The 12,975-nt window shown below is 40.7% G+C and overlaps 1 protein-coding gene across 3 annotated transcripts in view; it reads right to left on the reverse strand.

The window, feature by feature from the left end:
• LOC128887313 (ras-related protein Rab-32) overlaps positions 1 to 12,975 on the reverse strand; it is a 35,900-nt gene that overhangs the window by 20,522 nt on the left and 2,403 nt on the right. Inside the window, exon 2 of one of the 3 annotated variants that reach the window (XM_054143101.1) lies at positions 11,721 to 11,789. The exons of 1 other annotated variant lie outside the window; for it this stretch is intronic. In XM_054143101.1, coding sequence (XP_053999076.1) covers positions 11,721 to 11,789 — 69 coding nt within the window. Of the gene's footprint in view, positions 1 to 2,101; positions 2,312 to 11,720; positions 11,790 to 12,975 lie in introns of those variants that run through there. One more of the 3 variants, XM_054143111.1, reaches the window with a different exon arrangement.

A 12,975-nucleotide genomic window follows, 5' to 3' on the forward strand; every position in this document is an offset into this window, starting at 1 on the left:
AATGGTGATGTATACTGTGACTTAGCTTTGTGTATGGTGTAGTCAGACCTCATTCCTTTCCAATATTAAAAATATTCCTGAGAAGTAGTGATGGGTCACAGAAGCGTCGAGTCACAAATCAAATGCTGATGTATACTGTGACTTAGCTTTGTGTATGGTGTAGTCAGACCTCATTCCTTGGCAATATTAAAAATGTTTCTGGGAAGTAGTGGTGGATCCAAGACTGGTCCTCCACAATTTGACTTTACGATTCATCAATCAGTGCGTGATCTTTGCACGTGATCGATAAATCGTGTCCACGTTCCGTCGGCAGGTAGAGAAAGACCCATCGATCGAATCGCATTGAAATGACGTCTGTAAAAGACGTCAATGCCTCAAAAATGTAATTAATCGTTGGTTTTAAATAGATCGAATCGCATTGAAATATGCGATGTTAGTTTTTAATCGTCTAGAATCTTGAATGAAGTACCCGCGAGAAGTAGTGATGGATTGGAGATTGTTCGTATCGTTGACAACGTATAACGTCAAACGTTTATAATCGTATTAATCTTGGAACGTAGATGGAATCGCTTCAAATACACGGTATTTGTTTTTGATTGTTAAGAATTTCATGAGAAATACTTGTGGGAAGTAGTGATGGTTTACAGAGTGGTCCTCGACAATTTTACTTAAATAAATAATCTGACCTGGAGGTCAGTTAAGGCATCGACTTGTCCACGACAATTAACGTATTATATCAATTTCTTTTTTACTGAAATTTCGAAAATACGTTACAATTTAAAATTTGTTATATCTTTGGCTGATTGATAAGAAAGTTCAATATACGAAGAATCGTGTAAATCGCGCCAATGAAAGTTCTACCACGCGGAAGTGTCACCGAGTTACGAAACGCGTTACGTCGTCGCTCTTCCGGTATCTCTGTCTCCGTGCGCCTCTAAATCTAATTATTTCGCTCCTTTCCATCAAAGCAGATCCTCTCACGATAGCTTCGAAGCAAGTAGGAGAAAGTGCGCAAACCCCGTCCTCCGAGTGCAAAACATGCTTTCCTTCTCGTGAGAGTAAACGTCGTCCAATTCCTAGCGATGGGATCTAGGCCCATAGAAACCCCTAAACTTCGAATATTATCTCCAAACGTTATTCATCGATGGAGATAACAAGCTACCTAATTTGTAGAAATCTCAGCTACGATTGCTATTAAATAATCTTATTCTATCATTCTATATTTTTAATTTTCTTGGCTGCTTAAGAATTTGGAAATATTCCATCATCCTGCTCTCGAGTTATTCTAAACCCCCTCATTATGTAAAATAATCCACGTTACATATTTTATGGTGATACGAACGATTCGCAACGCTTACATAAGGAACCTCAGAATCATGTATGTACAACATGATGCATACGTAAGAGACGAGTGCTAATCGTTAATCGTCGATTAATTACAGGGAACACGATTCGACGTTAATCGTTCCTGGCGGTAGTGTAATCGCGTATGTTTCGAAAAAGATAATTTATTTATATAACAAACTGGATCCACGGGGTTGTACGAGTCACAGAAAAAAAAGAAAAAAATTTGTTGTTCTTTCAATTTGTTAATTTTTTACGAGCTGTCCTCGTATCGTAATTTATACGAATTTGATAAATGAAACAAGAATGATAATTGTAATCTGCGGACGTATTTGCGTTAGCATTGATAAAAGGAACAAGCGCAATCCTAATCGACTCATTTAGAATCATATTACATGAATATCAATTCAAGACTTAATCTATTTATATCTTCTTAACACTCGTAGCGATATTAATTTGGTCATAGTGCTTTAACAAGAAACTGCTCTTCAAGTTTAAACGGAGATTTATAATTCAATTACAGTCGACACGCAGTTGATGAAACATTCAGAAAAGGCAAGGTTGACGAATGAAATCCACTAATAAAATACTTAGTTACTACCCTGCCAAAAGAATGTTTCAAACTCTACCTCGATATTACGTTTCTCATCATCATCCTCAAGTTATCAAAGTTGATGCACAAGGTCTCCTAAATATACGTAAAATCCTTTAAATGCTATCAAAACTAATCAACGCTGATCAAAGATGAAGGACCAACCTTTTTCATCCTAACAGACTGCTGCTTGGCGTTCTCGCTGAAGTTCATGTTCAGGTCGAGGTAGAGGTGATTGTTATTCAACAGCTGCGGAGGTGGCTCCATCGGTGGAGGATTCGCCTCCTTTTTGTGCCTGAGCCGCCTCTCCGTCCTCTCCTGCCTCGTTCGCAGCACCAGCACAACGTTGCGGTCCAACATTTTTTACGAACAAGTCCACACTTACACAACCAGGTTCCAGGTGTCTCAAGATGTTACCGTACCTCTAGACTGTAATCTCTGAAACGTTTTATCCCGGTACCATGATCGCTGGGACACCAGTGCTGGAAGCTGATTGCTTTTTAATGGCTTCTAATCAGCGTGGAAATACGAAGAGTGTTGGAATTGTCAACAGTGATCGATGGCGAAAGGTTCGCAGTCACACGGTACGTATACTCGTTCGAGGTATCACTGATATCCCATGTGGTATACAATTTATGTTGACTAAAGTTACTATTGTTCAATGTTGAGTTATTAATGAATACCAGTGTTGAGTGCAGTTGTCACTGATGTCCTATGTTTACTACTGTTTTATTCGGTGTTGAGTTTAGTTTTCAGAGATATCCAACGTTGAGAGAAGTTATCATTGATATCCTATGTTGACTACAATTGTTCAATGTTGAGTTCAGTTTTCAGTGATATCCAGTTGAATGCAGTTACCACTGACGTCCTACGTTGACTACATTCACTGATATCCAGTGTTCAGTTCAGTTTTGTGTGATATCCACTGATATTCAACATCGAGTACAGTCAACACCAGTGTCCCATGTAGGATATAATTTATGTTGACTACAGTTACTACTGTCCAATCTTAAGTTCAGTTTTCAGTGACGTCCAGAGTTGAGTGCGGTTACCACAGACGTTCTATATTGAGTTCAGTCACTGATATTCAACATCGAGTATAGTCATCACTGATATCCCATGTAAGATCTAATTTATGTTGACTACTGTTTCATTCAGTGTTGAGTTTAGTTGTCAGTAAGATCCAGAGTTGAGTGCAGTTACCACAGACGTTCTATATTAAGTTCAGTCACTGATATTCAGCATCGAGTATAGTCATCACTGATATCCCATGTAAGATCTAATTTATGTTGACTACTGTTTCATTCAGTGTTGAGTTCAGTTGTCAGTAAGATCCAGAGTTGAGTGCAGTTACCACTGACATCCTACGTTGACTACAGTCACTAGTATTCAACATCGGGTGCAGTCGACACGAATTGTTGATTGTTTTTTCATTGTTGAACGCAGTTGAATCAACCTCCACCGACATCCGGTGTCAACGACAGTCCAGAATCGTCACTGACCACGCCAACAGCGAACGATCTACTTCCAACCGAACCTTCTCCAAAATTCTTCAAATTTCGAAACTCGCCAGTGAAGGATTCACCGAGAATGGAACTAAAACCGAACCGGGAAGCGTGATTTTCGTGAAACGAGTGCGTAGAATGTGCGACCGTCGGGCGCAAAGTCTCAGCATTTATTGGCCCGGGGTTGGCCCCGGAACGTTATCGTTCGCGACGCGTTATCGTCGTCCACCGTGGAGAAAAAAGATGCTTAGGCGCCGTGCAGCCATGATCGTTTTTCGATGGACGCGCGGAGATCGGAGAACATGGCGTGGATCGTCACAGTGGCGCGTGGCCCCTTTCTCGTTTATCGCTCGACGCGTCTCGCTGGTTTCGTCTTCCGTCCGTCGATAACCACGCTTTTTTTTTATTTCCGTCACTGGATACGGCTTAACCGAGAATTTCATTGGACGACGGCGGCAGATATATGAAAATATAGTTGTTTTATTTATTCCAAATGATTCGATAGGAATACGTCCTTTATTGCCCTTGCGATTAGCTGTGATTATTTTTCCTAGAAATTCTCAGAATCGCGGTTATCTAAATGTTAGTGTACGGTCGTGACACAGCGATACGGAAAGATACATTAAAATTTGTTTCTTTTTTTTCTGTAAAAATAACAACGAGAAAAATAATTGCGCGAGATCGAGTGCCGATCTCGTAAGGACAGGTTCGCGAATTTGTTCACATCGATTGCCCGTTTGCTCGCTGGTCTCTTGAGTTTCAATTAAATGCCGAGCGATGAAACAGACGTTGAAAAACGCTTGGTGTAATTGATGAGATAATTCTAGGTGATTGACCAAAGGATTGAAGGTAGAACGAAGCCTGAAGGGTCGATGAAATACGGATTAAACTCAGAAACAAGTCGATCGAAGTATGCAATCGATAAAATGTTGAGTAAGATGAAGTAAGTTGAGTAAGATTCGAAGAAATGAATCAACCATTGATATTCAAAGAGAAGATAAGTTTCCAATCAAACGTTAATAAAACGTCACTCGAACGATGGAAATGTCGATAAAAGTTTAATCGTTGACAGAGGGTTCTGAGTCGCCGTAGTTGTAAATTAATAGTAGAAAGGAGGCGAAAAAGTGAGGATCGATCCGAGATAAAATCGTGGATTAAGTTTCGTGTCAATAAAAGATCGATAGACCGTGGATTCCCTGCTAAGTCGGGTGATTAAGTTGAGTGTCGATGGAAGATTTACAGACACTTCAGATAACACCATAAATCAAACTCTACCATTACGCTTCCCCTCGATCCTATAGATTCGAACGCGTTCATTCTCGATCGACAGTTCCTTCGACCATCCTCGAACACTTCCGTTGCTCGTCGCTCTTCGAGCACCGATTCCAGTCGCACGCATTCGTAAACGGGACAGCGTGGCGCGGTTTATCGCGACCAGTATCGATTTCCACGGAAGCGTGCGGCTAAGAACCGGAAGCCATACGTATTCCAGCGTTTACCAGTTACCTCTGTACTCCATCCAGACGCAATTGCCTCGCGCACGTCACGGATTCAGAAGTTTATCGCGGATGTTGTCGTGAAACGTTTCGCAGCCCCTGCGAGAGCTCTCGAGTTGCGTCAATGCGATTTGTTTTTCTCCGGTTCGCGTTATCGGAAGGGGGAAGTAGGGAAGAACCGCTCGAGGAAACAACGGCGCAGTTAGATCGATGCGTTCGTTGTATCGGGCGACGAGGTAAATACACGTAAGAAGAATCGCGGAATCATTCGCATCCCATCGATGTGAATTTCTATTCAACCGACTATCGAACGTTATCGATCCGTCAAACTTTCCTCGATCATTAACACGAACCGGGTCGTGGGAACTCGTTTCTCGAGTAAAATTGGTAAATAACCACCTTGGGGTTATTACTTCCTGATCTCTGTATTTTTACGCTAATTACAGGGAGATATGTAGCGTATCTGTTAATGCGGATACTATAGTTGCGGTATGGTTTTCTATAGTAGTACCTGAAAGTATTTTTCTATGATAGTGCAATTCTGTTTATACTGTAGTACAGTAGGAGTGTTGTACTGGAACGATATAGAACTATAATTCATCGGTATAGTAGGTAAGTATATTCTATATACAACAAAATTAATTACAGGGAGATATGTAGCGTATCTGTTAATGCGGATACTATAGTTGCGGTATGGTTTGCTATAGTAGTACCTGAAAGTATTATTCTATGATAGTGCAATTCTGTTTATACTGTAGTACAGTAGGAGTGTCGTACGGGAACGATATAGAACTATAATTCATCGGTATAGTAGGTAAGTATATTCTATACACAACAAAATTAATTACAGGGAGATATGTAGCGTATCTGTTAATGCGGGTACTATAGTTGCGGTATGGTTTGCTATAGTAGTAGCTGAAAGTATTATTCTATGATAGTGCAATTCTGTTTATACTGTAGTACAGTAGGAGTGTTGTACTGGAACGATATAGAACTATAATTCGTCAGTATAGTAGGTAAGTATAATAATGGAGTACGTATGTACTATACAGTACAGTATAGCATTCTATATGCAACAGAACAGTAGAATATACTATAATTTATAGTTTATACTACACCACGATGGAACAGTATAGTAGTAAACTACAGTAATACAAGAATGTAGGAGTCTAAACGAAAAATAAGGCACGGGGATTCGAACCTACGATCCTCGGATCCACAGTCGACCGCTTTACCTACAAGACCAATCCCGTACCCTTATGTTTCGTGTTCTTATTTGACTCCTTATTGTTGGGTATGGGAAGGGCGGATGCTACAAGAACAAAGTTTATTATCACAACTTACACCACAATATACTAATGTTGTGAAACAGAAAAGTATGTACTATATAGTTGCACTCTGTACAACTATACTTCTACCCTAAAGAACTTGACCATAAAATTCCGCCAGTGGAATAAAAATGCTGAACCCGGAATACGATAATAATTCCAGCTTCCAAAAATAGGCCTACATCGATCGACAACTATCGATAATTATTTTCACGGCTTATCGCTGGTTCCACTGCCCGACGAGTTAAAGACGTAGAAAAAAACGAGACGTAGATTACAGAGGAAAATCGTCGACCAGAGCACGAGCCACAATTCGATTAGGCTGACCGCTGACATCGTTAATCTTTATTATCTGGTTCTCTGGCAAACGAAGAAGGAACCGAGCTGATGAAACTTACGGCGAAACTTAATTCGTGATGCAACGGTTACACATGTCGCGGCGAATCGTTGAATTACTATCGCGCGGAGACAACAAATTGCTGCGCGATTACTATAAAAAATATACTGTCGATTACTCTTTCTTACGAGATTGTTCTTTGTTTACTTAAACAGAGTTTTCTTTTTATAAACAACCGACAATCGTAATTATATTTACGAAGGTTATTGCAGCGAACGCGATATGGAACGTTCTTTCGTCGATCCTTATTTTAACGTCATTTTAAGTATAGGATTGTTATTATCATTGAACGTTTTTATGTTCGAAACGAAGCAAGAGATGGTTAAATAACCTCGGTCTCTGTACCTAGGAAATTGTCTCGAATAATCGAAAAAGGTGACGATAATGTTTCGCATAATTCATGGGAAACTGGAACAGTATTAGATTATTAGTTTAGCGATTACTTCGAGACACGAGCGAGGGTGGATAAAATTAATCATCCGTTATCAACTGTAAATATATTAGTTCCATAATTAGAGCACACGAATCGAGACGATCGATCTCGCTCTCTGCCAAGGAAATCGCATTCAGCTATTGTCTCGACCTTCTTTCACCCTGTTTCGTCTATGTATTCGTCGCGCGAAATCATTGAATAAATAAATAAAGCGAAATATGGCCAGCAACAGGTATTATTAGCAACGCTAGCCAAACTGAGTAAAATCGACCGGGTAATCGTTGTTTATTCTAAACGAGATAATTGTTACCTAAGTCTGAAGTTCAACTAAACAATGGAGGCGCCACTTTTAATCGTGCACCATTATCAACGAGACACTTTCACGAAGTGACGCACGAAAACATCGAAGATCGCGTCCAATTCCTATCGAGGCTTCGATACAATCGAAATTCGTATCTTCGTTATTATTAGAACGATACTCTCGCACGTATTTCCCAGTCGGTGACGAACATGCCATGGCTACTATACTATATTGATATAGAACACTATTATATTGTGCAATTATAGATTATGATTATATTATATCAGGCAACTGTAGTAGACTACTATACTAGAATACTATAGTAGACTAATATACCCAGGCGACTATAGTTGACAAATATAGTAGATGAATATATGTAGTTGTTCAATTTAGTAGGTAAATGTACTTTGGGTCTTATATAAGGTTAGTATAGTTGACAACTATAATAGGCAAGTATAGTTGCCCACTATAGTAGATAAATGCTCTTAGGCTGTTATATGAGGCTACCATAGGTGGAAATTATATTACGTTAATATAGTTGGCAACTATACTATGCAACTATATTGTGCAACTATTCTGTGCAACTATATTGTGCAACTATTCTGTGCAACTATACTATGCAACTATACTATACAACTATATTGTGCAACTGTATTGTGCAACTATACTATGCAACTATACTGTGCAACTATACTGTGCAACTGTACTATGCAACTATATTGTGTAACTATACTATGTAATTATACTATGCAACTATACTTTGCACCAATCCAGTTGGATTCCACCGCTGCAGCGAAGCTTGAAACCGTTTCGCAGGAATCTTTTCTTCCGCGACGTTTCCTTTCGTCAACGTCCGTTATTTTCGCAGCAAATAAACACTGCGATTAGACGGCTATCTGTCCTCCGTGTGATTTATATGATGTAACCTGTCGATTCCCGTTATTTGCGACTGAAATTAACCACTGGAAACGGTAATTACCGTTTTCGTTCGTTTCGCAATCTCCCATCTTTCATTCCCTCGGGGTACGTTGCTTCTCAGCGCGATTCGCGACTTCCATCGTGTTTTGCGACGCGAGTAGCCTCCGTTATCGAGCAATTACCCTCTCGAATTCGTCAACCAAATATCTCGAGAGGTCGCGACAGGGAACGTCTGTTTTCTGGCAACGAAGGAATCTTATCGATCGTTTAAACAAAGTGGCTCCGGTCGCGTATTTCTTGTCTCGAGAAATATTCTTCCTACCCTTTTGTTAATTAAAAACTTTTAACCCAGTGAAATTGAATAAAATCAGTAATTAATAGACAAAGAATGGGGTAGAAAGTAATTAAAATTTAGGTATTGTAGCCAATTGCGAGCTACCCCGACAAATAAATGAACACGAAATTTATCTAATTTATTTTTTAGAGCACGATAGCGGAGGGAAGGAATGAATTGCTGATTATTCCACTACAGAAAACAATTGGTCGTTGCAACGTGGCCTGTAGTACCGTATTACCTTCATTAATGGCGTGGAAAGAGGCTCGGTCCAATTAATGGCGATTTACGAACGGGATGTGCCAACAGTTGCACGCCTCGTCAAACGTACTTATCGTCCGGATTATGGCATTATAATAAGTATTTTATTATTGGCACGACGCGTGTGCGTTCCTCCAGTTAATTATTTCTCGCTGAACGTCATCGTGGTCAGAAAATTCGACAACTGATAAATGTGTATTAATTGTCTAAGAAAAAAAACTTCTTATTTATTCCGAGATAAATAATCTAAGATAAATTGGGCAGTATATAAATATTTCTGCGTCACCTATTTATTTATGTATCGAACGACTTATTCATCTCGGAATAAAAAATTCAGAGTCGACTGCGTTCCTCATCTTGCATCAAGCAATTTTTTTTAAAGATCAATCGCGATTGGAACGGGAACAAAGAATTAAAAAAAAAAAAAAAAAGAAAAGAATGATCGATCCATCGAAAACAAAGTGAGGTCAGAAAAGAAAAAAGAGAAATCGTCGGAGAAGAATGAATCACGAGCATCGAGGCGATAACAAGTGCTTAAAGATCACACGGTAGCGAGGTTAGTCGAACGATAACGATAAGCGATCCGTCGGAAGGTTACTTTCCGAAGCGACTTTCCAAACATTTCTGTGAATCATTGGATCCTTTTCTTTCCTTTCCATTAGCGATGATTCAAGGGATCGAGCGAATATTCTATCTTTGACAAGCTAATGAAACGAGATGAACGTAGCGCAGCAAAACGTTTATCGGTAGAAATGTAATCGGTAAACATGTCGATGAATATATTAATAAAAATATAATGATCGGTAAACACGTGAGTAAAAATGTGATCAGTAAATATATGATTAGTAATCTGTAAACAGATTAGTAAATGTATCGGTAAAACTTTAATCGATCGATAAGACTCTGTGAACCAAACTATTTAATCGAAACAAACTTCGATCGATCGACTAAAGCTGGAAGTAAGACGAAGTAAGCCAGGCGATCGATAAACTGTATAGTTTATGACGTAGATACAGAGGAACCTCGTTAATTGCACGAGTACCTCGTTATTTGCACTGTGTTGACGAAAGGGAGGGGATGGTTGCGTGGCAACTAGTGAACTCGGCGACAGAGGGGGATGGTTGCCTAGCAACGACTCCTGCTGGGAAAGGAATAAACAAATAACGGCGACAATAGCAAGGATTACCTATAATTGAGACTCTTTTTGGTTCGTACTTATAAAAAAAGTTCTTCATTTCGTTTTCCTGCAATTATCTGTCTCCTAATTAACATCCCCTAACATAAATTTGAATTTACGTATTAAATACGGAATCTTCTAAAATATTCACAACTGCCAGTAGCCTTTTTATAGCAGGTCGCGTTAAATTCGCCGCAATTCGACCGGCTTTGTTAATCGATTATTCCAAGACGCCGAATGTAGGTCGAAGTCGTAGGTCCTTCGCGAATGCATTCCACTTCGAAAAACATTCGATCGGTTCGCGGTGCATTCCCCTGCCAGTCTTGGATGAAAACCATAAAAATACGACGTGTCGAGCGCAAAGCCATTTACGCGCAGTCGATTTCACGCCGGCCGAACAGGGACGGTGTACCGATGGGATTAATATTGCGACGTATTTTAAGACCAGGGGAAATAAAATAGCGAAACGTCCGTACGTCGCGAAAATATTAGTCCGAATTTATCGCCGTCGCGTGGGTGAGTTTATTTTATTAACAAACGAAACGTAGCGGTGAGAATATCTTTCTGTCCATTCTCGGAGAGGGTTGCGAAACATCAATTTGAAATTTTAAAACGATGGTGACCTGCTTTCAGGGAAATAAAATTAATTTGATGCGTTTGTGACGTACAAAGGTGTTTTCCTGTCTCGCGCGCGCGCGCATTGAAACTCCATTTTCTCGAAAACGAAGCCCCGTGCGAAAAAATTGTATTCCACGTTTCCTGTTGAATTTTGCATACGCAACGGCCTCTGTATCAGACACTCTATATATATCGGGTGTCAGATTAGAAGCGTCGATTACTCTGTTGTCACGAATGATCGCAGACGATCGGTGTACGATCTAATTAACACTATCGGTACCTTTTAATACAAAATACACGATAAAATACACGGTAACCTAATCGAAGGAGCGATAGTTATGCCCTGGTAGATGTTACGATAGGATTATCGGTACACTGTCGCGATGTTCCATCGATTACTAATTGTTACGTGTCCCGCGGCGAGTAAACAGACCGTGGGGCGATAAATAACGCCGATGCGTCGATAAAATGAAAAGCAACGAGTGTAAACCTAATCTACACGGTGTAGATCGTACGAACCGTGTACGATTACATGAAAACGGACGCTTGACAGTTCGGTTTGACGTTGATTCGAAACGAATCGTGCCGTTTCCAGCGTATTTTTACGTGCGATACGCGATGGAACCTGGTCAAGTCTTCTCCGTATCGGAATAAACCACGAATCCGATCCGATCTGGGTCACATCGAAACTCGATCGTGTTCCTAAGCCTCGCGTACGTTCGACACCGCCCGGTTTAATCCGACGAACAACCTGCGGAACCCAAACGAAACGGCGGGGGCGGGTGACAAAAAATCGACGCCGATGAAACAGGAACGCGAGCCGCGAACGTGTCTATTTCTTCGATGGATTTTTTTCACGCGTCACCGGTTATATAGTTTAGGTGTTGCGCAAGCAAGGATACGTTGTCGGGTGTCGTTGAACTCGTCTCGGCGACGACTGTGACGTCACGTGATCCGAAATGCACGGTACCGGGGACAGGGGAACGTCCGTGACCTTGAAATCTCTAAAAACTGACCTTGATGAATAAATTTCGCAGGTCGTGCTCCCTCCTCGTAACCGACGGTTGCATTCCTCTGGAGGTCAACTATAATACGCAAGAAACAAGCATTGAGTGAGAACGTTCGAGGCAAAAAGGAATTTTTTAGAATTCGAGGAAATCTAAAGGGAAGAATTTGTCTGGAAGGTTCGTCACGTTTTTCTGTCCCTTGAAACACAGTGATCGAAACGCAGAAAATGAATGGAGAGCGTTTTTTAGAATTCGAGGAAATCTAAAGGAACGAATTTATCCGCTGGGTTCGTCACGTTTTGCTGTGCCTTGAAACACAGAGATCGAAACATAGAGATCGAAGAGCACAGAAAATGAATGGAGAGCGTTAGGAAAGTTCCATGTTGTTTCCATGGAAAACGTCGCGCAGTAAGAGAATCGACGATTCCGTTTAACCGCGCCGATCGGTGTACAGATAGCGACGATACGAGATTAGTCATCGATACGGGAGCACCCTTATCGCTCTGCTCGATCCAGGGGCGGACTAAGACGCAGCCGTTTTCAACACAAAATATCAAATACCGATACGGAGCAAAAATTTAATCAGCTAGGTCAATAAAATTGACGTTATTTTTTCTCAATAAAATTTTTTTATTTATTACAGCATGCACTGCAGTTCATGGTACTCATAATCCAGGGTTGAGGAGGATCGTAAATGGTTGCTGGTGAAATTCAGAGATGGGCAACACCTTAAGCTTCGAATTAATCTGGAGTTTGCCGATGTATTTGTCTCGTTTCCTTCTCTGGAAAATGTTCAAAAGAGGAAACGAGACAAACACGTCGGAAAACTTCAGATTTGTTCGAACTGGTGAAATTTAAAGATACTTCCATTCATCCCGTTACGTTTATTCTTACAACGGCCACCGGCAATCCCTCCGATTACTCCGAACACAAAAGCTGAGCGGCGATTATCGTCGCGATAAACTGTCCTCGTCGACGGTGAAAGCAACGCTGAATTTTCCACTGCGTTTTCACGGCCGGTTGTGCAGCCGAACGGGACGTGGGAATCTGCGAGGCTAACGAACCTCGCGCGCGGCAATAAAGACGCGTGCGCATTAACGATGCAAAATTAGGCGCGAAATAGCGATCGGTGGGAAAGTGTGCCTTCTATTATTAACAGGATCACCGCTCAGGGTCTAATAAGAATACGTATGACTCCTCAGGTCCTGAGACTCCATTTTTTCTTTATTTAATCAAGCTACCTAACCTAACCTCTTTACGTAAC

This window comes from Hylaeus anthracinus, unplaced genomic scaffold (assembly GCF_026225885.1).
Source record: "Hylaeus anthracinus isolate JK02 unplaced genomic scaffold, UHH_iyHylAnth1.0_haploid 0, whole genome shotgun sequence".
NCBI lineage: Eukaryota > Metazoa > Arthropoda > Insecta > Hymenoptera > Colletidae > Hylaeus > Hylaeus anthracinus.